Source organism: Neodiprion virginianus, chromosome 3 (assembly GCF_021901495.1).
Source record: "Neodiprion virginianus isolate iyNeoVirg1 chromosome 3, iyNeoVirg1.1, whole genome shotgun sequence".
Taxonomy (NCBI): Eukaryota; Metazoa; Arthropoda; class Insecta; order Hymenoptera; family Diprionidae; genus Neodiprion; species Neodiprion virginianus.
The window spans coordinates 35,969,239-35,992,129 of record NC_060879.1 but is presented as its reverse complement, the minus strand read 5'-3'; the positions used below and the strand labels follow the sequence as shown (position 1 = coordinate 35,992,129).

At 37.9% G+C, this 22,891-nt stretch overlaps 3 protein-coding genes across 7 annotated transcripts in view; 2 read left to right on the top strand and 1 right to left on the bottom strand.

The window, feature by feature from the left end:
• Positions 1–44: 44 nt before the first annotated feature.
• Positions 45–2,647, bottom strand: LOC124300527 (serine hydrolase-like protein). Of its 3 annotated transcripts, none has more exons than XM_046754736.1 (2): positions 2,524–2,647; positions 45–1,252 (listed from the first exon to the last, which is right to left on the bottom strand). In XM_046754736.1, the coding sequence occupies exon 2, from the start codon at positions 1,248–1,250 to the stop codon at positions 369–371; it is 882 nt and encodes a 293-aa protein (XP_046610692.1). In that variant the 5' UTR covers positions 1,251–1,252; positions 2,524–2,647; the 3' UTR covers positions 45–368. The 3 variants fall into 3 exon arrangements, with proteins under 3 accessions (XP_046610692.1, XP_046610691.1, XP_046610690.1); XM_046754735.1 differs by lacking the exon at positions 2,524–2,647 and adding an exon at positions 1,755–2,102; XM_046754734.1 differs by lacking the exon at positions 2,524–2,647 and adding an exon at positions 1,495–2,101.
• LOC124300518 (polycomb protein Sfmbt) lies at positions 2,157–14,552 on the top strand. Its single transcript, XM_046754717.1, has 10 exons — positions 2,157–2,505; positions 3,837–4,105; positions 4,241–4,469; positions 5,340–5,539; positions 5,909–6,112; positions 6,373–6,637; positions 9,040–9,776; positions 9,991–10,246; positions 10,552–10,898; positions 11,294–14,552. The coding sequence occupies exons 1-10, from the start codon at positions 2,484–2,486 to the stop codon at positions 11,621–11,623; spliced, it is 2,859 nt and encodes a 952-aa protein (XP_046610673.1). The 5' UTR covers positions 2,157–2,483; the 3' UTR covers positions 11,624–14,552.
• Positions 14,553–15,435: 883 nt separating this feature from the next.
• LOC124300522 (helix-loop-helix protein 11) overlaps positions 15,436–22,891 on the top strand; it is a 175,581-nt gene continuing 168,125 nt past the window's right edge. The window contains exon 1 of one of the 3 annotated variants that reach the window (XM_046754727.1): positions 15,436–16,216. In XM_046754727.1, coding sequence (XP_046610683.1) covers positions 16,131–16,216 — 86 coding nt within the window. In that variant the 5' untranslated portion in view covers positions 15,436–16,130. The remainder of the gene's footprint in view (positions 16,217–22,891) is intronic. The other 2 variants (XM_046754726.1, XM_046754725.1) reach the window with 2 other exon arrangements.

Genomic DNA, 22,891 nt, shown 5'->3' with positions numbered 1-22,891 from the left:
ATACAATTCTGTTGAATCTGGTAAAAAAAAAGTACATCAATAAGTTTTGCATTTATCAAGTTTATTAGAATTTCCTCCAATGATTCCCACCACATATTTACCATTCACCTACTTTTACTGTATATTTTAATCGTCAAGAGAGCAAAAAAGCTTATTACATTTTAAATTACATTTTTCCTTTAATTTGACTACACAATATATTACAATCATACTTTTAAGTAATTTATAATCCATACCCTAAATTGATTTTGACGTGTAGAAACGTAATAGAAACAGAATTTAAATTAATATAGATTATTTTTTTGTTTATTTTTAATCAAATCGTACATGTTTCCATGTGAATTGAGATTAACTAAGAGCTACGTAGATCACAAATTGCTCTTAAGATCACTCAAAAATTGGCATACGTGAGAAGCAACTTTCTCAGGGTGATTATTGTGTACGTCATGATTACCTTCAACTATTAGAAACCTGTGTGATTTCATCAACCTATCTGAACTAAGCCATAACATTTTTTCATAATGAGCTGTAGCCATTGTTGCTGTTGCGGCAATGACTGTCGCAGGTGATTTGAGTTTCTCAAGTAAACTCAAGTGTTGATCAGAATTAAATACCGGAAACAAGCCGGCGTTGAGTCGTACGTCGCGGTTCAACTTGTATTTATCACCAATTTTGGTAACAGATCGCTTCATCAAAGCTTCAGCAGCAGCAAAATTTAGAGCAAAGAATCTTGTATACATGAGCATGTACATCACTTCGTCCTCGGTATATACTTTCATAGTCTTTTCTTTCCCTTCAATGCTCAAAATATTGTCATGTACCTTTCGAATGTGGGGAATTAGTCTATTGTTTGTAATTGGCGTAGCAGTAACTGCGTCAAAACATAAAATTTTCTTTACTCTCTCAGGATAAATTGAGGTGAACATCAGTCCCATAGTCGCGCCTAAACTATGACCTATATAGATACAATTGCTCCACTTAAGACTGTCTAAGACTCTGCGAAGAGCTAAAACGTGATTTAAATAATCCAGGGGTAACCCTGCAGGGAAGTGTGACGATAATCCATGGCCCGGTAAATCAATGCAGACAAAGTAATAATCGAATGGTAGAAATGGAATCAGGCGATCAAATGATCCTGCATTGTCCAGAAGTCCATGAACCATCAAAACAGGCTTGCCATTAGGTGAACCCCATGCCTTGGCTGCTATGTGACCCCATGGCATTGGAAGACGTAGTTCCTCGGGTGACATATCTGTGAATAAAAATGGAAAACTTGACACAAAATGGTGAACTTCAAAGTAAGTGCATATTTGTGAAGATTTCACCATTCTTCCAAGAGGATGAAATGACAACTCCTACAAGATGTAATACTGTTATTTGGCATAAAGCAATGACATAAAACAAGACAAAGGTAACACGATGAACGGGTGATACAATGCTGTGAGTATATGATTATAATACAAAACAAATTGTTTGGCGTAACGGTTAAATCACCTTGATTGTTGAGTTACCAGTTACACTCAAAATTTTTAGTTGCTGATTGTCAGTTTTTATTTGGCCTTAGAATGGCAACACTTCAAGGTCAATCAGAGATAAGATACTCAACGTGCTTGGCTATCAATGAACTGAATATATACCACACGCATAACTACAAATCTGTTTATTATTTATGAGCAAACGGTTTTCTATTCGTCAATTGTACATGCATTTGTTGATACTTAGGACCTTATACAAACGGTCTTAACTTAGGACCCTTAGGACTGATACAGCTAGTCAGGCATGCAGGTCTCATAACAAGTGAGAGGTGAAAACAGGTAATTGACAATAATTATACAAGTCGTCCTTGGTCCTTGGATTGAAAGTTCAGCAACTGTTTATCGTTTGTTTTTCGCATTCAAATTAATTTCGGTATCCTGATATGATCCTGACACGCTACGTAAAAATGCCATCAATTACTGGCAGGAAAATTATCTTTCATTGCGTTAACCACAATTACGTGGCAATTATTTGATGAATTGGTAGATTTACAGCAGTGACAATTGATCTTTGAACTTGGCCGAGGCACCAGCGTTATATCTACGCAAGGCCCATACACCGATGCATAAGGTATGCGTAGTTAGATATTGGACAAAAATGGGACGTGTGCAGTTTGTCCATCGGTGATTTGGTGTGAAGTAGATAGATACAGCAGCCCAAGGGATTCCAACGGGAAGTGAAGAATCGTATGGTACGGCCCTGGGGTTTAAGGAGGGCGATTGCGATGGTGGGGATGAAGCGAATAGGCCTACCACGAATGTTTTTCGCTATTGTTCGGTGATGTCGCGTAAAACACAATTTTTTTAAGTGAATCTCGGTTTACGGGTGAAAATTTCGATGATAATGTTCTTCGTGTCGATCGGGATGGAGTACCCACTGCGCGAGAAACACAGATTGCGGTAATACCGGGTCGAAATCTCCAAATAAACCCTCCGAAACCCTTTGTCATGGACATGCAGGCCTCCAATGGTTTGTATATATCTTTACCTTTTCTCAATTTTCCCCATAACTTTCAGATAGTCGTAGTTGAATGTTTTACTGCACGGATAAGACCTCCTTTTTTTAGATTCTCTCCCAAGTTTTTCAAGGACATCATTCGGGTCGAAGGTAACGTATGTAAAAAGGTTAAATAAACGCAGGCTTTCGGGCGCCAGGCGTCGGTTTCAGGAGCGTAATTAATTTACAGCCGCTAGTTTCCCTTGCTCGCCCCCATCCCCCTTCCTGCTACCTCTGCACTCCACATCGCCGTTTCTATGTGCTTGAATGCATCATATTACATATGAAAAATCACGTAATATAGTATTATTCATATCTTAACAATACACGTTTTTATCTGCAAGCACTAAATACTCTTCCAATTTCAAAGTTTTCCTAGGTCTTTGGGTTCGTACCGCCGAAGCAAAGGCGCTCTCGATGTGGTATGGACTATTTATGATGAATGGAACACTGATCTGTATAATTCTGATCAATTTTCATTTCTACATAATAAGTACATCGAAAATGATGTATTTTTTTAAATCCATTCCCAATACTTCTCGGAAACAACATTTTTTACTCTAACGTAGAGATCATATCAATTGTGTGTTACGTCCCTGTCCGAGTTCTCTTATGTTTCATGTACTCGTCACAATTGTTTCGATTGATAACTTTGCACAAAATTGTCACTGTAGCGTGTCATGCTCTCTTTTTAAAGCAGTACCAAATGCTTTATATATTGGATTGCCGTGACCATAGCAGGTAGCTTGATTAAGCTTACATAAAAATAATGTAATTGTGTTCGTCAGCGGTAAAATACTTCTGAGATTTTTCAATGCGACTTGACATAGTAGCACATTTAAGATCTTAAATCTGACTTCTACTTTGTATAACAAAGCATTAACTATTGAGTAATGAGCCACCTAGTTATTGAAGCCAGAGTGGATCAGATATATCCATCCATTCATCTGCTTTGCTTGATAGTAGCTATCATCATAATGAAACTTGATTCTGTCAGAAGTGTTGAATAATGACGATATTCATGGACTAAGAAGTCGCGTGCTGGTTCAATTTTTTTTCAGTCCATCGTCATATACGACGTGTATAATCAATGCATTGCAATGGACAATATGCTCTTTTAAATTAGAGCGATGCTCATTCAATGATAACTACTGCTCCTGTTATTGTAAATAATACGCATTAGCTCTATATATCAATATCATTAGAATTATATTTATGGTTCTATGTCTATTTACCCATTCACTGATATTGCGATAATGATACTGATACATACGTCTAATAAGCTTAACGTTCTCTATATCCAGTATATACATCCATCCCTGGGATGCCAGAGCTGGGGATGGTATGGATGAGTGACATGATGATGCATGGGGAGCCAACACATGAGTTAATGCTAGACCCGCGCCAACCAGAAAGCCCTTTTTTCTCTCATGGATCTCATTCTTTTGACGATCTGCGTAATCATCACATGGGCCCGCCTACTATGGTGCGATATTTGGCCCCACAGTTTACTGCCGAATGCTCAGAACCTGACGAAGCGATGGAGGCTGTGGATACTCAAGAAATACAAAATGTAAGTTATGTCATATCTCCCGTCGTAGAAAACCATTCTCTGATTATTGATTTTGATTATTGATATTGATCATATCAATTTTTTTGATGAACAACGTTTGTACATGCAGTCAATTTGTTTAAAAATATTGTGTAGGAATATGACCCGCAAACTGGGCCAGAGATGAGCGAGTACATGACTATAGAGGATTACATGGCTGATGGAGATCGTGAACAGGTGGTCACAAATGCAGCTACGCAGACCCAAGACAATCGAAACCGCAAGATCAAACCTATAAAACATCCAGGCTTGGTCCTAAAGACTCCAATTGCTTATCAGCCACATACAGATTTGAACTTTATACCTATCCGTAAGGATGGCATTGGTAAGTCATTCTTATAAGAAATATATTTTATAATCACGTCTAGCAGGTATGCATTACAGTTGAAGCTTGAAAAAGATACCATATGTTAAAAAAAAAAAAGCATCTGCACACAAATTATGAGACTGCGCTATTTAAATAACTTCTGTGATGTACTTCACCCAAATTTTAAAAAATACGAAAGAAAAGAAAAATGGTTAATCGACAACGTTTGGGTTTTATTTCTCTATTTTATTTACTGGTTTTTGATCAGGGCAAATGAATTAACTGAAATACGAAAATTGATGCTCGATGAATAAGCACGTGAAAATGTTATGGCGAAGCTAATGAAAAGCACATACTTCAACGTGAAGATATATTTCTCAATATATGTATATGTTTCAATCACGTATAATTAAGATGCAGGAGATAATTGTGGATTCAGTCTCTTTATGTCTAGGCTATTCGCCACGCATCTCCTTGTCTACTATCATCGCTTTTTCCTGTTATTATGAATCTCCACACTGTAACTGGACACTTTTCTTTCTATCTTTATATTACACACTTACTCGATATAAATTCTTTCATTAATTCCCTGTTATTCCAGGCACTCATTCTCTTCCCTATTCAGAACCAAACATCTCAAGTCCGTCTTGTATTTTTATACTTCTGATTAATGATATCATATAGAAATTGTTCAATTGGATTTGATCAGAATTACGATCCTTCATACTTGCAATTTTCAAGTGAAATCGTCCATGAGAAATGTAATACTAGTGGCAAGAGTTTCTTAAATAGCGAAATATTTTCTTTGCAGTGATTGAAATATACTTACTATTCAAAGACAAACAATTCTAATGACTAAAAAAAATATAAATTCAACTTTTATCATAGCTGTGTGTGAAAAATGTGGTGCAATTGGTGTGAAGCACGCGTTCTACACCAAGGAGCGTCGGTTTTGCAGTAGAGCATGCGCCCGATCTTCAGAGCATACTGCCCCTACAGCTGATTCTACTTACAGTCCGTCACATCCACAACAACGCACTTTAAGTAACCCTGCTTCACCAGAGGATGTAAAAGCCATTCCTAACGAGGTTGGTTACTTATTAACTGCAATTTTTCTCATGATCGCTAGATTATGTATTCAATACTAGATTTCACAATTTACATTTTTCTTACCACAGCTAACTCTTGTATTCAAAGATTTCTGTTATCCCAACTATCGGCAACTACGAATGTTTCATCCCCTTTGCGATTAACTTAAGAATTTTTTAACACTTTCCCCGCTTAAATATCAATAATTCAACCAGACCTTTAGAGACACACAATATTGGTATTTTCATATGATACCTATATAAAGCACTTAGGTTTCAATCTTTTTCACATTTCTACTTTTTTTTAATCATTCTCAGAGTATGCATCACCACCATCTTACAACATTTAAATATGTTATTAACTTTTAGACGATTGCTGATGAAGATGACAAGGAATCGAGTGACTACTCGAAAGCTGAGGTGGAAAAAGACAAAGTAGTCGCAGAACCTGCAATGCCAGAAGATCTTCCAGTGAGGAGAAAACGCACGGCTGAAATGGCAGGTTCTTACGATTGGACCCAACAACTCACTGAGCCTGGATTTTGCGCTGCACCGGTTTCCTGTTTTAAGCATGTATGCCGATTTCATTCAATCCTATGCCGATTGCAACATTTAATATGTTGTTTAATTGTATAAAACTCAAAAATCAAGAAATTTTTTTTCGTTTAGAAATTTTTGTCTAGGGTTGTATGATTTTGTCGTGACATCGATTAGTTTTTGCTAAATTTGGTTATCTAAATTGTGAGCATGTTCAATGAATTATACATCAAACTTGTATCATAGATATGTTCTGACCTACAGTTGTGTAATCTGTTTGAAATTGATATTTCTAGGCGCCAATATCCGAAATATGGGATAATATAACAGTTGGGATGAAAGTTGAAGTGGAAAATACGGATTGTGATGAAGTTTGTGAAGCATTTCCAGATTCCTTTTGGGTCGCAACTGTGCTTCGTATCTCTGGATACAGAGCACTGCTAAGGTACGAGGGGTTTGGTCACAACGCAGACAAAGACTTCTGGGTTTCGCTGTGCTCAAACGATATCCACCCTGTGGGCTGGTGTGCGACCATTGGGAAGCCCTTAATACCACCAAACAGTAAGTGAATAGAGTTCTAAATATCCACTACCACTTATACATATCTATTATATTGCACTCAAGTAATTAGGATAGTAATAGTTGATAACTTCGAAGATATTATTGATCAGTGTTTAATTCTCTCGTACTCTTGTGCCTATTTATTTACAAAAAGTTTGGACATTTATAAACAAGTTTGAAAATTTATTATATTAGTATCCAAATCGTAATTACACTGTCAGGAGTTAATTCACTCATCACAAAACCAAGTGATTAACAATCCTTTTCCAAAGAATATTTTATACAAGTACTTTCTATAAGTAGTTATTTCTCATATTGATGTAATGTTTGAATTTGATCATGCATTTTTTTCTAGCCAGGCACTCCTTAGCTCCCTATGATAATGCACATGCTTTTTGACAAGTTTCTTCCATAGAATTGCTCCGTTTGAGAACTTGAACTTTCACCAACATTTCTGATCGACGTAGGGCAAGAGAAATTTGTACCGACCTTCGTAATACCGACCTTTGTGGTACCGACATAGCTCTGCATAGTTGTATTTTTGTACCGTACGATTCAACAATTCAAACTCGAATCTGTTTTGATATCTTGTGCAGTACATCACTCCCTAATAGAGGGCAGTACGGTCGATTAGTTTGAAACTGAACCGCGGGGTATTATGGAGGGTATAGACTTCATAACTGGCCTCAGGTTGTAATATAATTCTTAATAAATTTAACGTTTTGATGGCGCTATCTTAGGTGAACACCCTCCGCGTTCGTTATTAAGTGGATTTACAAAATGCAAAACAGTTGTTGCTCATTCTCGTAATACTAGGGTGGTTCTTATTTTGGTCCTGTCGGAATTTCTTCGCGCTCACCCCCCAAAAGTAATCAACATATATAAAAGAAAATTTGGCCAAATCTCCAAATTTTTTCAATAATTCTAACATCCCCCGCCAAGCATAAAACAATTCAAATGCATGCATTTTTCCATATAAAAATTCGACTGCTTGACGGGGCATGTTGGAGTTATCGGATAAATTTGGAGATTTAGCTAAATTTTCTTCTATATATGTTGATTACTTTTAAGGGGGTGAGCGTGAAGAAATTCCGACATGAGTAAAATAAGAACCACCCTACACAATACACATTGCAAGAAAATACGTACTATATATTCTAAGTTTTATAATAGGACGTCGTCTGATGATTATAGATAGTATTCGATTCTAACACAGAGGCATATAATTCTAAAGTATATAATTTGATGGAACATTATAAAAATTCTTTTAATTTTGTGAAGTTACAAATATTGTTGCAAAATCAATTTTTTTCCTAATAAGTCCTAGTAAGCAGATTGATATTCCTGGTTCATCACTCAAAGCGCTTCCCACCTTGACGTTGGAGTACTGTGATGCCGTACTTGTATAAAATTTGTTACAAAATTATATAATGGAACCCGCTATACAGCTGTATGGATAAAAGTTTTAGAAATATTCAACACGTCGAACATTAGTCAAATATTTGCAGACTACGTACCGTATTTTGGATCATACGAAATAATTCTTCTCGAATGTGACAGTCCTTTTCTTCGCATGCCCATTCATTTAATTAGTACACTTGAGTAAGCTTATAGTCACTTGATACCATACTCATAAACTGCACTGGTTGCTGCCACTTAGGTTCTCCAGTAGCTAGCAGCCAAGGGGTTTGGCAACCGCAACACCATCTGCCAACGAAAAAAAAACTGGAAGAATTTCAGTAATGAGAGATTTCTCCTGTTATGTCCTTTATGGAATGTTGATATTATTTGTTTGGGTTCTTTCCCGCTTAAAGTCTGGATACACCTGAAGGGTGGTTATAATGTAATATGGTCTGGATTCGATGAAGACGTTGGCAGGGTACTGATAAATGATACTGTTTGACGAATGTAGTTTGTTTAACAATATTGAATAGTTTATTGTTTATAATTGAAAATGCGTAAAAGATCAGGAGTGTGTCTTGAGAGACAATGAAAGTAGAAATACGAGTGAAGCTAGAGACAAAGCTGATGGATGCAGAAAAGGTGTGAGAATTCAGAGTAGTGAGGAAAGCAATTAGCTGAGCTAAGCAAGTGGTCTGAGGCTGGATGGAGATAGGGTAGGATACAGACTATAGTGTTAATATAAGAAACGTGGGAGAGTTAGCAAGCAGAAGCAATAAATTGGGAAAACGTGTGGCACTGGATATAACACTATTTTCAGTACTGTGTCGACTGGACTAGAGCATACAAACGTAGCTGCTATCAATTTGATGCTTCGGATTTACTCCAGCGGAGTTTTAAAATACATCTTTATGTTATGTTAGAGTTCTTATACTATTTGTAAAGTAGGACCGGCATGCTTTGACTAGTTTATACCAACTGACTCGTATTTACTTTTACAGCAATAGCAAACAAGTACAAAGATTGGAAGGATTTCCTAATGAGGCGATTAACTGGCGCTAGAACACTGCCAACTAACTTTTACAACAAGGTTAACGATAGTATGAAATCTCGATTCCGATGTGGACTTCATTTAGAAGTGGTGGACAAGAATAGAATTTCACAAGTAAAAGTTGCGACAGTGCAAAAAATTATAGGAAAACGTTTACACGTCAGATACTACGACTCTTCTCCGGAAGATAACGGATTTTGGTGCCACGAAGACTCACCTCTGATTCATCCTGTCGGATGGGCAAAGAAAGTAGGACAAACTCTGGATGCGTACTCGGACTACTTGGAGCGTGTTTCGCTAGATCAATTGTGCGAAGATGATGCAACAGACAGCTATTTTTTGGCACAAAAGAATCATCATTCACATCAAGGTTACACGTTTCGTGAAGGGATGAAAATCGAGGCTATCGATCCTCTCAATCTTTCTGCTATCTGTGCAGCTACTGTGATGCAAGTATTAAAGGAAGATTACATCATGATTAGAATTGACAGTTATGACGAAGACGCCAGCGGCGCGGATTGGTTCTGTTATCACTCGTGTTCACCTTGTATTTTCCCAATTGGTTTTTGCGCACAACATGGATTACCGCTAACACCTCCAAAAGGATACGATCCGACTTCGTTCACCTGGGATGCTTACTTGGCTGAAACTAATAATATCCCTGCACCTGTTCAACTTTTCAATAGGGTAAGCTTATACTTTTAGTAAAGCAATATTGGCATGTATGCTAAATGTGTGTTTATACGTGAGTCATATTAATTGTTTAATTTAGATTAGTCTGTGATTACATAATTTTCGTAATGTGTAATGTTGTACCAGTTGTAGCTTTTGGTTCGTGATTTTTGTCGTAAGACAGAAAATTGCATACTTCAACCTAATACCTAATATTTATTTTGAACAGGAAATTCCACAGCATGGATTCATTGAAGGAATGCGACTAGAAGCTGCTGATTTAATGGATCCTCGATTGGTGTGCGTAGCTACAATCACTAGGGTAATTGGCAGGCTATTAAGGGTACACTTTGATGGATGGGAGGATGAGTATGATCAATGGCTCGATTGTCATAGTCCGGACATTTACCCTGTCGGGTGGTGTGACCTCGTCGACCATAAGCTAGAAGGGCCCCGTTTGCTTGGCAAAAACACTAGTCCTACTGGTAAATTGATTATTTGTTGAAAAGCTTATCTTAACAAAAAGTTAAAGTGTGTGCGATTCAAAGTTATTTAATTTAGATATTCTGGAGTGTAGGGAGGATATTTCAACAGATTAACAAGTTCACGATAAATCTCGTTTTTTTTCTTTGTTTCTTCAAATATGATAAAATATTAAGTTGAGTAAATTTTTAGAAACGTGTAGTTGCAAAAAAAAAAAAAATTGCACTCATTGCAAACTAAGTCAGTTCTTTCAGCTCAAGATTTTATAAGGTTCTTTTACACTTATGAATTCATGTATTATCCACAGTAAAATCACCGAGAGGCCTTAAACGTAAAAGTAAACGAAAACCGAAGAAAGGGGGTAAGGTGGCATGTGCCAAAAGTATTTTACCCCGGCAAAGTAGTAGAATGGAAAGTCGTGATCGTGAGAGAGAACCACAACCGGCACAAGGTACTAAAATTGAGAGAGAACGAGAATTAGAAAGTTTGCCGGAAGAGGGAGGCAGAGAGCCAGAAACAGCACAGGAACCGGCCGGACCTGACCAAACACTGCCAAGTCCTACTACTGGCCAAGGACATGCTGAAAGTGAAACACGTAGTGAGGCCCAAAATTTGATTCCACCCAAGGGGAGAACTGCTACATCTTATATTAACGTGAGCTTTGGGATGCTGTTATATCATTTGTGTCATACCTAAATCAAGTTCTTTCTATTTGTTGTGTCATTTTTTTTTGTCGATATATAGTATTGTATTGTACGCACAATAGCCCACAATTTCATAATCCTCGCCGTATTTTAGTTTAAAAGGCTTTTGATCATCGATTCACCGTGTTTTTCCTTTTGAAAAAGAAAATCGATCTATTATTCATGGTTCTGATCAAATAACATAAGGTAACGATAGGTAATTTTCAAACTGATAGCAACTAACATGTAGGTGAATACTTGAGTCCCAAATAGTGCTATTTTTGTCAATAATCGTTGACCGTCTTGATACTACATCTGATCATCTATTCTCTGTACTAATACTAACAGCCTTGCTCTTATTTGCAGGTAACTTCAGCGAATAATAAATTTATTCCTCGGTTAGCGGATGGTCTGCAAAAGAATTCGGATTTCGGTGATTTGGTGCCTGCTGAATGGAATGTTTTCGACGTTGCGCAGTTTCTCCGTGTCAATGATTGTGCCACGTATTGTGACAATTTTAGTAAGCGTAAAATAGATGGAAATGCATTGCTCACCTTGACTAAAGATCAAATTATAGATCTAACAGGTTTTAAAGTTGGGCCTTCCCTGAAGATATTTGATCTTATTCAACAATTGAAAATCAAAGTGAATCCAGCTCAGGAACGGTTGAAACTAGGACTGAAAAAATTATTATAACAAAGCTAGGATAATAGCTTATCTTCGATAAGATTATTAGTTTAGGATAAACATGGATTTACAAAGTAGGCAACTGAGAAAACAATTTGTTCCATGCACAGTAACTCGATATGATTTGCAAATTTATGGTGATAATGATTTTTACCAACACGGAAATCTTAATTTAGCAGTGAAATATGCAAAATTAATTTGTTTGTGGTTCTCAGTATGAATTCATGCAAACACAAACGCTACACCAATTATAGGAGATTCTTATCAATGACTGGATAAAATTCTTCACTGTACTTAAACGGCTTTTGCTATAATCTGATTCAAGTTCTATATCTGCTAGCACTTTCCGAATTCTCGTATGTGCTTTCATCATACTTACAATTATTGCTCAATTCTGATGCAAAGTATAAACGCTGAGAAGTCATAAACGAGCATGTTGAATCTTAACAGTACAGAAGACATTACAAAACATTTAAAATCCGCAAGATTAGCATGACAAGGTAAACGAAATTAAAATACTATAATTACAAGTATGATTCGTAAAACGTCACACGTATCTACAAATTTGTAGGGAAGATTCGAACAAGCCTAATACCGTTGATGTAGTATTTAATGTTCTGAAATTTTAGTCAACAAGGAAAAAAGTGATTTTATAGAAGTGACAAATTCTTAATTAGAGATGACTTTGTTAAGTACAAATTTTCACAATTCATAATATTTGAGAAAAATTCGACATGTAATACCTATAGAACTAGGGCAACTACAGTTAGAGTAGTGTATGTGGGACAACTTTGTCACACGTGGCGTTACGAGAATTAATGAATAATTTCGTAGTAATTTACACAAATAGTAAATATATACAAAAATAAGCGATAATCAGTTAATACAAATAGTCGGTGACAATGTTGCCCCGCAACCTATCGCTGCTCTTGCCCTACTTAACTTATCTTTACTGTGCAAGTCGTGCATACCTATATTTTAGACTAGACTTACATTACACATAAGTAAAGTAAAATCCTTTATAGTTTGCGACATACATGCAATAAGATTTTTTTCAGAAATCTGAGAAGATTCTTTTATCTCACTTGACAGAAGTAAGGGATATTTAGGATGTCGTGACAGGCCACTGTCAAAATGTAACATCTAAACCACAGTTTGACTAAAGCTTGCTCAAATTTCCCCTATTTTGTTTAAATTACCTATGTATCCACACTGGGTATAAAAAGCAATTCTGCTTTTTAATTACATTTGCTATATCTTAGAATAAATTACGTCAACATAGATTGTGCTAAACAAGTACGAACCATTAGCCTAGTTAGAATGAATTTAATACTGAGAACTAATTCCAAAAAATGGCCAAACCCAAAACTGGGAGTCAATATTACGAACAGCTTTTAATTATACATAAGCGTGAAATACATTCCTGCTTAAAAGCATATTACTCATCTACAAATTTGTGGTTTGCCAATGCTGCACTCGAACAGTATTTGGCTGGTAGTAATTTTCATTATCCAATGCGGCTGCAACGTGTAAATCCATTGTTTAACGCACTCCATATCAGGAAGATGCATCAGCCATGTTGTATGTACGTACATCACTGAATGAAAAGAAAATGCATTTTTGTTTGCCGATACCTAATATCATGTAGGTGATTACATTTCTCAGCACTTGTTTGTCTGTATAAATACTTGAAGCATAAAAAGTTTGAATAAGATGCGAATTTCCAAAAGTGGCTGGTAGAATGGTGATAAGTGATTGTGTAATGGCGCATGCGTTTACCTGGCATCTACAGCAGTAAATATAGCTTACTCACCGGTACAGTGAATGAAACCAGTCGATTTGAATATTATAAATTTAAATCTAGGTCCCCCTCTCTCCCCTTGCATCTACAAATACTAATTTAATACGTCAAATCGAGAATGGCATTTCTATTATTTATTTATGTTCAATAATGTCCTTGTGGTAAGGGACTGTTCTTTGAGAAATGAGTTATATACCATTAACGAATTTGCAAAGAGATTGTTGACGAATTATTTGTAGATGCAAAATATGAAGATTGTTGACCCATTGGACTAGGCTCAGTTTGCAAGGTAGCAGTTTATCACTAACTCGTGATAATAATTCAATAATAGTCGAACATTGGCAGATGCATTCATATAAACGACGCGAGAATTGAAATTAATGTTTTTAATTAAAATACCAATATTCGGACTGGTGACCGAATAAATGTTTTTGGCTCGGTTCTAGTTCCTGCTTCGTCAAGCTTCCTGGCAATGTTCGACAATGTTTTTTTCCATCCGGACACCGAAGATATATTTCATGGTACGGTACTGGCTTGGGATTATTTTGGCAATCGATTCATCTCCTGCCATTTTGTATGGATAAAAAATTTCCTCACCTTGTGATTAATACTTGTGCCATTCCATTGTTTCAAAAAATAGTTCAAGCAATGTCAGTGGGTAATAGTTTCGGTACAGGGAATTAAGTTAAATATTAAAACTTTACGACGATTGAAGTTTTCTCATCAAAAAGTGATTCGATTCAGCAGTAATCTTACTACAATTTTTTTTCTAAATGTCACTAACCGATGAACATAATTTGGTGTAATGGGTCAACACACGTTGCAGTATACATGATATATAGGATACTATAATAACGTCGTTAATTAAGTCGTATTTAATTTACCCGAAAGTGATAATTTTATTAGCATTATTTTTATTTCTAAACATAACAAATATTACATCGTGGTAGATAAGATACAGTATTTATCAATACGAGATTCGAATGAAAATCTAGGGCCTCTATTTTTATTTGTAAGTTTGTCTCGTCGAATATTTTCTTTTATATTAAGTGAAGAGAAAATTTATGAATAATGAATGTTTTACACTTGTATTATAAAGATATTTGCAAATAACGATAAAGGGGTCTTGTCTAAAAATTAAGCTGAACGTCCCTCCATTTCTTCTCACATTCAGATTATGAGAAGTGTCCTTCGACTAGTACCAAAAACTACCGCTAGATGTCAATAGTCTGCCTGATTCACGTAACGAGCCCGAAAACGCAAGTTCCCTATGGAGGAAATCGCGAGACAGTCGGAACAACGCCAAGCATGGTTCGAGGGGAACGATTAACGTTATGAATTTTATAACGATGCACTAATTAAAACGGAAAAACTTGTTCGGTAGGTTATCGATTCGCCGTAATCAGCTCAAAGCGTTCCATTCGGTATATCGGACCACACCAGCGACCGCGTGGGTCCTTTTGTACACAAGTGCGTCCGCAAGCATCTAGTGTTCAGCTGGTGAATGCAGACTTTTTTATCCTAAAAGACTTTGATCATTAATATTACGATAAAGATCTAGCCCGTTGACATCGATGAAGATGAACGGTGAAAAAAGAAAAACGTTTGGAGCTAATGCTCGCTAATATTGTATTCATTTATTCGTTTTTTGCGCTAACATTTTATTCCGCAATAAAGGCTAAAAGGTGAGATTTCGACCGTTATCGATTCCTCTCGGTCGTACCCCTCCAAGTTTTCAATTCCGCGTTCAGTAAACCAGGTACTTGCGAAAAATACTCCCGGGTACGCGCAGAGTCCTCGAGTCGCGTACTACACCGCAACGTAAGCGTAACCCCGGCTGACGAGGGGCGACGCCACGGGCTTTGGGGCGGGGGAGAGAAGAGTGGGGCAGTTTTTATCGTCAACTGTCACGGCGTGTGGCCGGCCGGCGGGTCGCCGTGGGCTTGTGTACTTGCGTATCGTGCGGGACGAGGCTACGGAGCGGGGCGTTCGGCGTAGGGATGGCAGGAATGAGAGGGGGGGATACCCGGCGTATTCTATGGGCGGGGCCTCCGCCAGCTGGCAGATGTTTCCCGCGCGGCCGTGGCGCACGTCTAGCGTAAGCTACACGGAGGAAAACTAGTCCGTCGCTTCGCTCGAGTTATTTCGCATGCCGGTCGGTGGATATTTCGTGTGTAAGAGTTAGTGGACGATGACTTTCGTCGCAGTTTGTTTTATTTCGCCCTAATTCGAGTCCGCGGTTCGTCCCGTTTTCTCAGTCGCACCAATTTTTATCACCCGATATCGGAGGTGCGTAATAAAACTCGGCGGTGGGTTAGGGTAGCCGGCGGCGGAGTGATCCCTGGTGATCCACGGTGCGTCGTCGTGGGGGCCCTCAGCTGTTTCCCGCCAAAGATCGCCATTACAAAACGCGATCGGGCGTTGTGTGTGCGCCGCGGTGTGGCTGCCCCGTGGACGGACGAAAACCGACGTGCGTTTGATATACGATATACGTGATAAATGGTACGCAATAACGTCGTATAAATATCCTGTGCGAGTTTCAAGTGTGTGTTGTTGCTGTTGTTGTTGTTGTTGTTTTTGTTGTTATTATTATTATCATTATTATTATTATTCTAACCATCCAAAACGGAGGTGTGCTACTGTATTTTCATATTCTCTGTGACCCGTGGGACGTGAAAATACGCGGTTTACCAAAGTGGCGTAGATCGACGAATTATGTCAGTGTTTAGTAATAGTGACGACAGAATTCTCCTCGAGGAAATCGTTGAAGCGGTGGACGAACAGGAAGCCGAACTCTGCAGGTAAGCCGACCGAAAACGTGCTAAAAAATATTCTATTTTTCTCTCGTTTCTCGCTTATACCAGACGCGCCATTTCGCGCTACCGGCTAAAAACACACGCGCACCTCCGTCTCTCCCGTTGACACCACCCCACGTTTCTCTCGACGTTTTCCCTCCTCGTCTCCCCCCCCCCCCCCCCTCTCTTTCCTCCCCGACTCTCGCCGCCCTGCCGCCGCTCCCTCGACATCCCCCTGCTGATGATGATGATGATGCTGCTGCTTTCGCTGCTGCTGCTGCAGCCGATCCCGATTCCCATCCGTGGGGTCAACTTTTGTCCGTTGTAATTCGCTTATCGAACCGAAGACCGGAGCGCGTCCGAGCGCCGCGATAATGAACTTCTATAATTAGAAACGTGGGACGGAGGACGCGCGATGTACGCGCATTTAAACGAATTCATTTTACTCAGCTGGTGCGAGGCGCCGACTGACCGGCCGGCCGGCTGCCTGCTTGCCTACCTGCTTTCCTTCCTTCTCTCGATTCTCCTTTTATTCTCGATTTTCGTCTCTGCACTCAATGCTCCTTCCTCGCCGCCACGCCATTTGCCGTCGCATTCTCGCTCTTGTATTTACAATTACCTCGTGTAATGAGTTTATGAGCGTATATCGTGTAGTCATTCTGTACGCAGGTCTTACCAGTTAATTCGTGAGGAAATTTTCAATTTTTTTATTCTTACTCTCGTTATTAACGGTTTATATTTTTCGATCCATAACAGCAATATTATGACGGGAAGCAGATAGGTAAATACGTGCGATTATGTTGTATATTTTTTTTTTTTTTTATCTTTGGTTTTGCTTTTGCTTTTACTGTGTTTTATATCATCTTGCGGATCAATCGAACGACGATATTTCAATAGCATTATTTCGATAAATCAAATAGTTTTGCCTATGTAGTAATTCCCGACGGCCTTGGACTTGACACCAATATCGATAATATAATTTTCAACTATATTTCTGCTCTTTTTTTTTCTTTTTTTTTTTTAATGACATGACGAAACACGTGTAGAATCGCGTATTTCTCGTGTCAGGAATTTTTAATTCATAAAGCCTTACTCGGACCTCAACCGCATGATCAACCCGAGGCGCGGTTTTTATTATAAGAGTTGTTTTGAAAACGCGAATCAGAGGCGTGGTAGGACGTGCCGTGTATTTATGTACATACAATATAACCGACCGGGTTTGTTTCCCCTCGTGTTCATGTGTTGTTATTATTCTTATTGTTGTTGTTATTATTCTGAGGTTTCTTTCATAATTTTCGACAATTAGCACTGGCGGCAAGCTTTTAGTCTTTCTCCTCAATGAAACGAAACAATACAACGTATGTACTTGCGACCACTACGGTTCGAATTTGAGAAAGAAACACCTTACACGAGAAGTCGAGCAAACATTTTCATTAATATCATTAATAAATTGCATATAAATAACGAGACTAGAGAATAGAAGAGAAGAGAAGTTTGCAAAAGACGGACAGAAGGAGCAAGAGAAATAGAAATCGAAAGAGAAGGAGAAAGAGAGACCGGCGGCAAGTTACGTAAGCCCCGCGTTTTGTTGCACAATAATTTGCTTCTATAAATAAGACGCGAACCACGCCGCGCCGCCGGCCGGCTGAATGCCTTCTTCTTGTTTACATATTCCCATTGCTGTACGCGGCGAACGTACATCGGTACGTTATCACATTTACGCACGAATGTATTTATGTATGTACTTTGTTGCCTGTAATAGGAAGTAAGCGATATACAAACATCTCGCTCCTCGATTATTCCTCTCTCTGTTTTCCGCATGCAAAAAATTTCGATTTACTTCTTTGACGACACTTGCTTGCACGCTCTTGTGTTTTCTATACGATGGCCAATGGCGCTTTGGAAAATAAGGTTTCGCAGACTTTTTTTTCTTTTCATTGTTGTTTGTTTTTGTTTTTCATTTCATTTCATTTTATTCAATTCTATTTGCCAATTTCCCCTCAAACGAATGCACAAAAGAAAATTTCTGGCAAAGTTTGTGAGAAAATAAGAAAAGACGTGCAATCGCGGGTCCACGTGGGTGTGCAAAATAATTTTCAAGGCACGCCAAAATAAAAACCCCGCACAACGCTCGATCGTCGTCAGGATCCTGTAGGTGGGTTCTCTCTCTCTCTCTCTTTTTTTTTGTCTTTTTTTCTTATTACAGTTTGATACAGGTATAAGGATTTCACAGCTGTACCTACTTCGACAGGTTTTCCTACGTAATGTACCGTCATTATGATGTACCTACATGTTTTTGAGATTTTACGAACACACCGAAGAGACTAGAATAACACTTCTTTCAACCTACAATAATATGTGGTATTGTGCGTAATTTGATTGTCGAAAAACAAGGAAACTAAGAAGAGAAAGAAAAAAAAATATCGGATGTTTTAAACTTTAACACAATCGTTAATTTATATACGAATCATTTAGTTTTTCGTAATGTAGTAATCGTTTTTTTTTCCCTTCTTTTTCTTACTTTATTCCTTGTCCGGTATAGAAAAATATACTATTACATCATAATTATACATCGGAATAATTATGTACTACGCTGTGGTGTAAATGGTAACACGTATTGCACACCATGGGGTAGTCGTACGGTCATAGATCATATGCCGCGTCTCGGAAGGAGTATTTTCTTACGCGAATACATATCGAACGAGTTTAAAAATATGTTTAAGTTCTTCTGAATTTTCCATGCATCGGTTGAATTGAAGCGTCGTCGTTCTCTGTTTAAGGATGGAAGCTTGGGCCGGTAGATATTATAACCGTAATAATAACAATAATACCCAGTTCCTATCGGCGCCGTACAGCATTATTATAGGTAAACGCGGTACATACGTACACCATATATCGCTACATTGTGTGTGTGCGCGTGTGTGCTCTTCTTGACGTGGAACATGTGTTATAATAAAGTTACATATATATCTATGCATGCGATTGCGTTACTACAATACCGCAGTGTGTACATGAACATATATAATATAATATATTATATAGATACGTTATATAGGTGCGCACGTTGTTTGTGCACAATTTTCCTCGGTGGTACGTAACGTCGTACGACGTCACTCGAGTGACTCGAGTCAAATCTGGTGGCGCCACATGTGCAAATGACAACGAGTCTACGCGATCGGCTGCGTATCAGCTGACGGAATACCCTGTACATACGCGTTGGGTAGAGGGACATGGACACATGCGGGGAGGGAGAGAGAGAAGACAATCAGCTGATTGCAAACCGTGATTAAACGTGATGTAGACATTTTCGTATAAACCGATATGGTATGTGTGCATGGGTATGTCAATATGTACGTATGCACTTACGTGGAATGCCACGTAACGAGCACCGCGGCCTCTTATCAATTATAAGATTTCACTAATTGTACCTTGTTTTCTTCATTTTTTTTTTTATTATCAATTCTACCGGATCTCTACAGCCTCGTTATATTTTACGTATAATATATATATACACATAGATATTTCGTGAGAAATGTAATTGAATTAGTTATTATCACTATTTATTGCTGCAATGTATATGTATAAAATATTTTTTACGCGTGTGCAGGTTGCGTACATGCAGCAGCAATCGTTTTATTGATTTATCATTATCAATCGTTTAATATTATTATCATTATTCGCAACGGGTTCAATTGTTTGCGCATTTACGAACGACCTTGGGAAAATACAAGACGTTTATAACTATATTGTACGAGTTTGTTGGACGATAATTTTCATAAATCTGAAAAATAACCTGGTTAGGTTTGGTCGCCGCAGGGCATCAATAGCATCCATACATATATACATGTATATATAGAGGTGTGTGTGGTACCGTATACTGATTACGCTACTAGGTATTAGTTACGTATTATTATACGCTGCTGTTCGACGGACGAGCGTACGGATTTAAAAATAGACGAGGGGCTTGACTGCTTCCTCTAACCAAGTTTCTTTGTTGCTTCTTGTCCTCGTCGTCCTCGTTTTTTCATGTCAAACTCTTACCCGCAACTCTATATCTATATTTTTAAATTCAGTCCACGTTTCGGTTCCTGTTCAACGGGTTGTTTGTTTCGGTATCTTTCTTTCTCTATGTCTGTTTTTTTTTTTTTTTCTTTCCTCCTCACGTCATAACAAATTATGAATAAAAACAAGAGATAAGTAAGTGGTCAAAAATTGTGCAAAAGTTTTTCAAAGCGTAGGTATAAACGGCGCGCAACATCGCCTTAAGCCATTTTCAACTCAAATTCCTCTTCTTCATCTCGATAGCGTCGTTATCAGATAATTGCAAATCCATGTTACACAATATATATATTATATATATATACACATATTTACAAAGAGGATGTATTATTATAATCGCTTAATCCCCGCCAAAAGTTATATAATAGATATATATATATGTATATAATGTACTAAAAAAAAATGTTGTCTCTTATACGGTCGACTTGACACGCTTTATAGAAATTGAAAATTTACCTCACTTTGCCATACGAGTCTACGTATCAGCAGTCCAAAATATCGATAATGATTTCCTCCCTTTTTTCCCCCCTCCTCTCTTTACCTGCGCACTAATAATCGCAGGAACAGGCTTGCTTGGACATAGACGTGCGGAATGTATAATACGGTTCTCTTGACCACGGTCAACGCGATAGTATACGAGTGCTGCAGGTACAATCGCCGCTGTTATGTATAACACTGCACGCCGCGTTGCACCACTCGGCTCGGTGCACGTGTACCTAATAGGAACGAGCGAAAAATAGATATCGCGCGGCGTCTATAACGCACATCTACGGGGAGGGAGGGTGATGCGTGTGTGCATGGAAAGACGTAACTTGACGCCGTCGATGGAAGTCGAAAGAAATAAATTTTAAAAATTACGACAATTTTACTCTCTCGTAATTCGTGCTTTTCTTTGGTTAATTATTATTTTTTTTTTTTTTTTTTTAATTTTGACCTCTTTTCGTTTCTTTTCACTGAAATGTAACAAAAGAAGTAACGACATTCGTCATTCGTCGCCTACACGTTCATTATTTTTCGATTTCGAATTCAGTGCCTTGTTTTTTGGTTCTTCTTCTTTTCAATTTATTTATATCAAGCTGCCATTCTCTGTGTTAGATTTTTGCTAACGTATAACCTCGCGCTTATATTGTTCTCGTCTGTGTATAAATAATACCCGTGTAGGACGTTTTGTACAATAACTTTACGACGTCCGACAAGTTGCTGAATTTTATTTTTCGTCGCGCGATAATATCTATACCCTCCTACTTTTTTGTGTGCATGGAAGAGGTAATTATAGGATGATGGTCCTCTGGGAGCTTTTGCTTGTTCGGAAATTTATAGGATAATGTAAAAAATGTGCTGTAGGTTTCGAATACGTATATAATTATAAGATATTTATAAACCTTTCTCTATTAATTTAATCGTTATCAAGTCGCGGCGGCAATGTATGTAGTATATGTATACACATATATACATGTCTACAATCAGATAAATGTGATGTTCCTTCAAAATCGATGCAGGCAGATCGTGACTCAATTATAAATTGCAGCGATTCTTTAAGAACGCGGCCTGATCTTGTTCGAATCATCTTATCCTCGCATACTCTTAATTCGCACGTACATATGTAACATACTTAGGTACGTACACAATGCCTTTGTATCGTCCGCGGCAGCGAAAATTACACTGATTGTGAGAGAAATCGTTAGTTCCGGTTACCGCTCAGTCCTTAACTATTTTCATTTTTTACCACAATCGAAAAATATAGTTCTAGGTACAAAATGAAAATTAGTTTCGTAGCTGTTACCAGAAAGTCTGGTATCCGTTACTATTCTTTCTCATTACGATCACTGTTACTATATTTTCTTGCAACTGTTGCGAAAATTTAATGCTCGTGCAAGAATAAATTGACGTTAAAGCCTTGTTTGACTAAAAAAGTAGAGTAAACCGAAGAAACTGATTTTGCGTTGCAATAGCCAAAAAAGGATCGACGATAGCGCAAAATGGTTACGCGTATCTCGTTTTTCCTAATTCCAACAATATTCAAACAGTTTTTTTAACGATACCTGTTTTACCCAATTTTTCTAGTTACTGTACAAATGAAATTTTTCTCGGTGTATATCGAAGCCCTTCTTTTCAATTAATTCATTCCTTTTCCGTACTCGTGTCAACATGCATGTACGTAAATCGTTTACCGTACGATCGAAGCGATGCACTCTGTATGCATGCATGCATATCTATAGAGGATAAATTCGCTCCTTTGCGAGCTCTGCGGCGATTCGATTTGCCACGGCACCGCAGAACCGCTTGCAGTATCGCTTCTGGTGCACAGCTATGCACTTGCTCGGCCTCGTCTAGGAATGGACTTATCGGCTGCTGCGACTGCATATTTCCTAATCTCGTTAATAAAACTCTTCTCTCATTTATAGGTATATGTTTATCTATTTTTTTATTTATCATTTGTCCGGTTACAAAGTAAATACATACGCATAACAATACACGCGTATTCCGCAGAGGTTCAATAATGAACCTGTACGCGGACCGAAAATATAAAAATACAAATAGAAGAGGAAAAGTGGTCAACTAAAAACTAAAAAATAATATTTGATAAGTAAATATATTTTTTTTGTTTATTTCTTTATTTTT

What these genes read in the sequence shown, in the direction of transcription:
- LOC124300518 (XM_046754717.1), top strand. Translation starts at nt 2,484, where the DNA reads ATGGACATGCAGGCCTCCAATG. An exon ending in ATACTCAAGAAATACAAAAT is followed by an intron (nt 4,106 to 4,240) that starts GTAAGTTATGTC and finishes AATATTGTGTAG; the next exon opens with GAATATGACCCGCAAACTGG. An exon ending in CGGTTTCCTGTTTTAAGCAT is followed by an intron (nt 6,113 to 6,372) that starts GTATGCCGATTT and finishes TGATATTTCTAG; the next exon opens with GCGCCAATATCCGAAATATG.
- LOC124300527 (XM_046754736.1), bottom strand. Translation starts at nt 1,250, where the DNA reads ATGTCACCCGAGGAACTACGTCTTCCAATGCCATGGGGTCACATAGCA.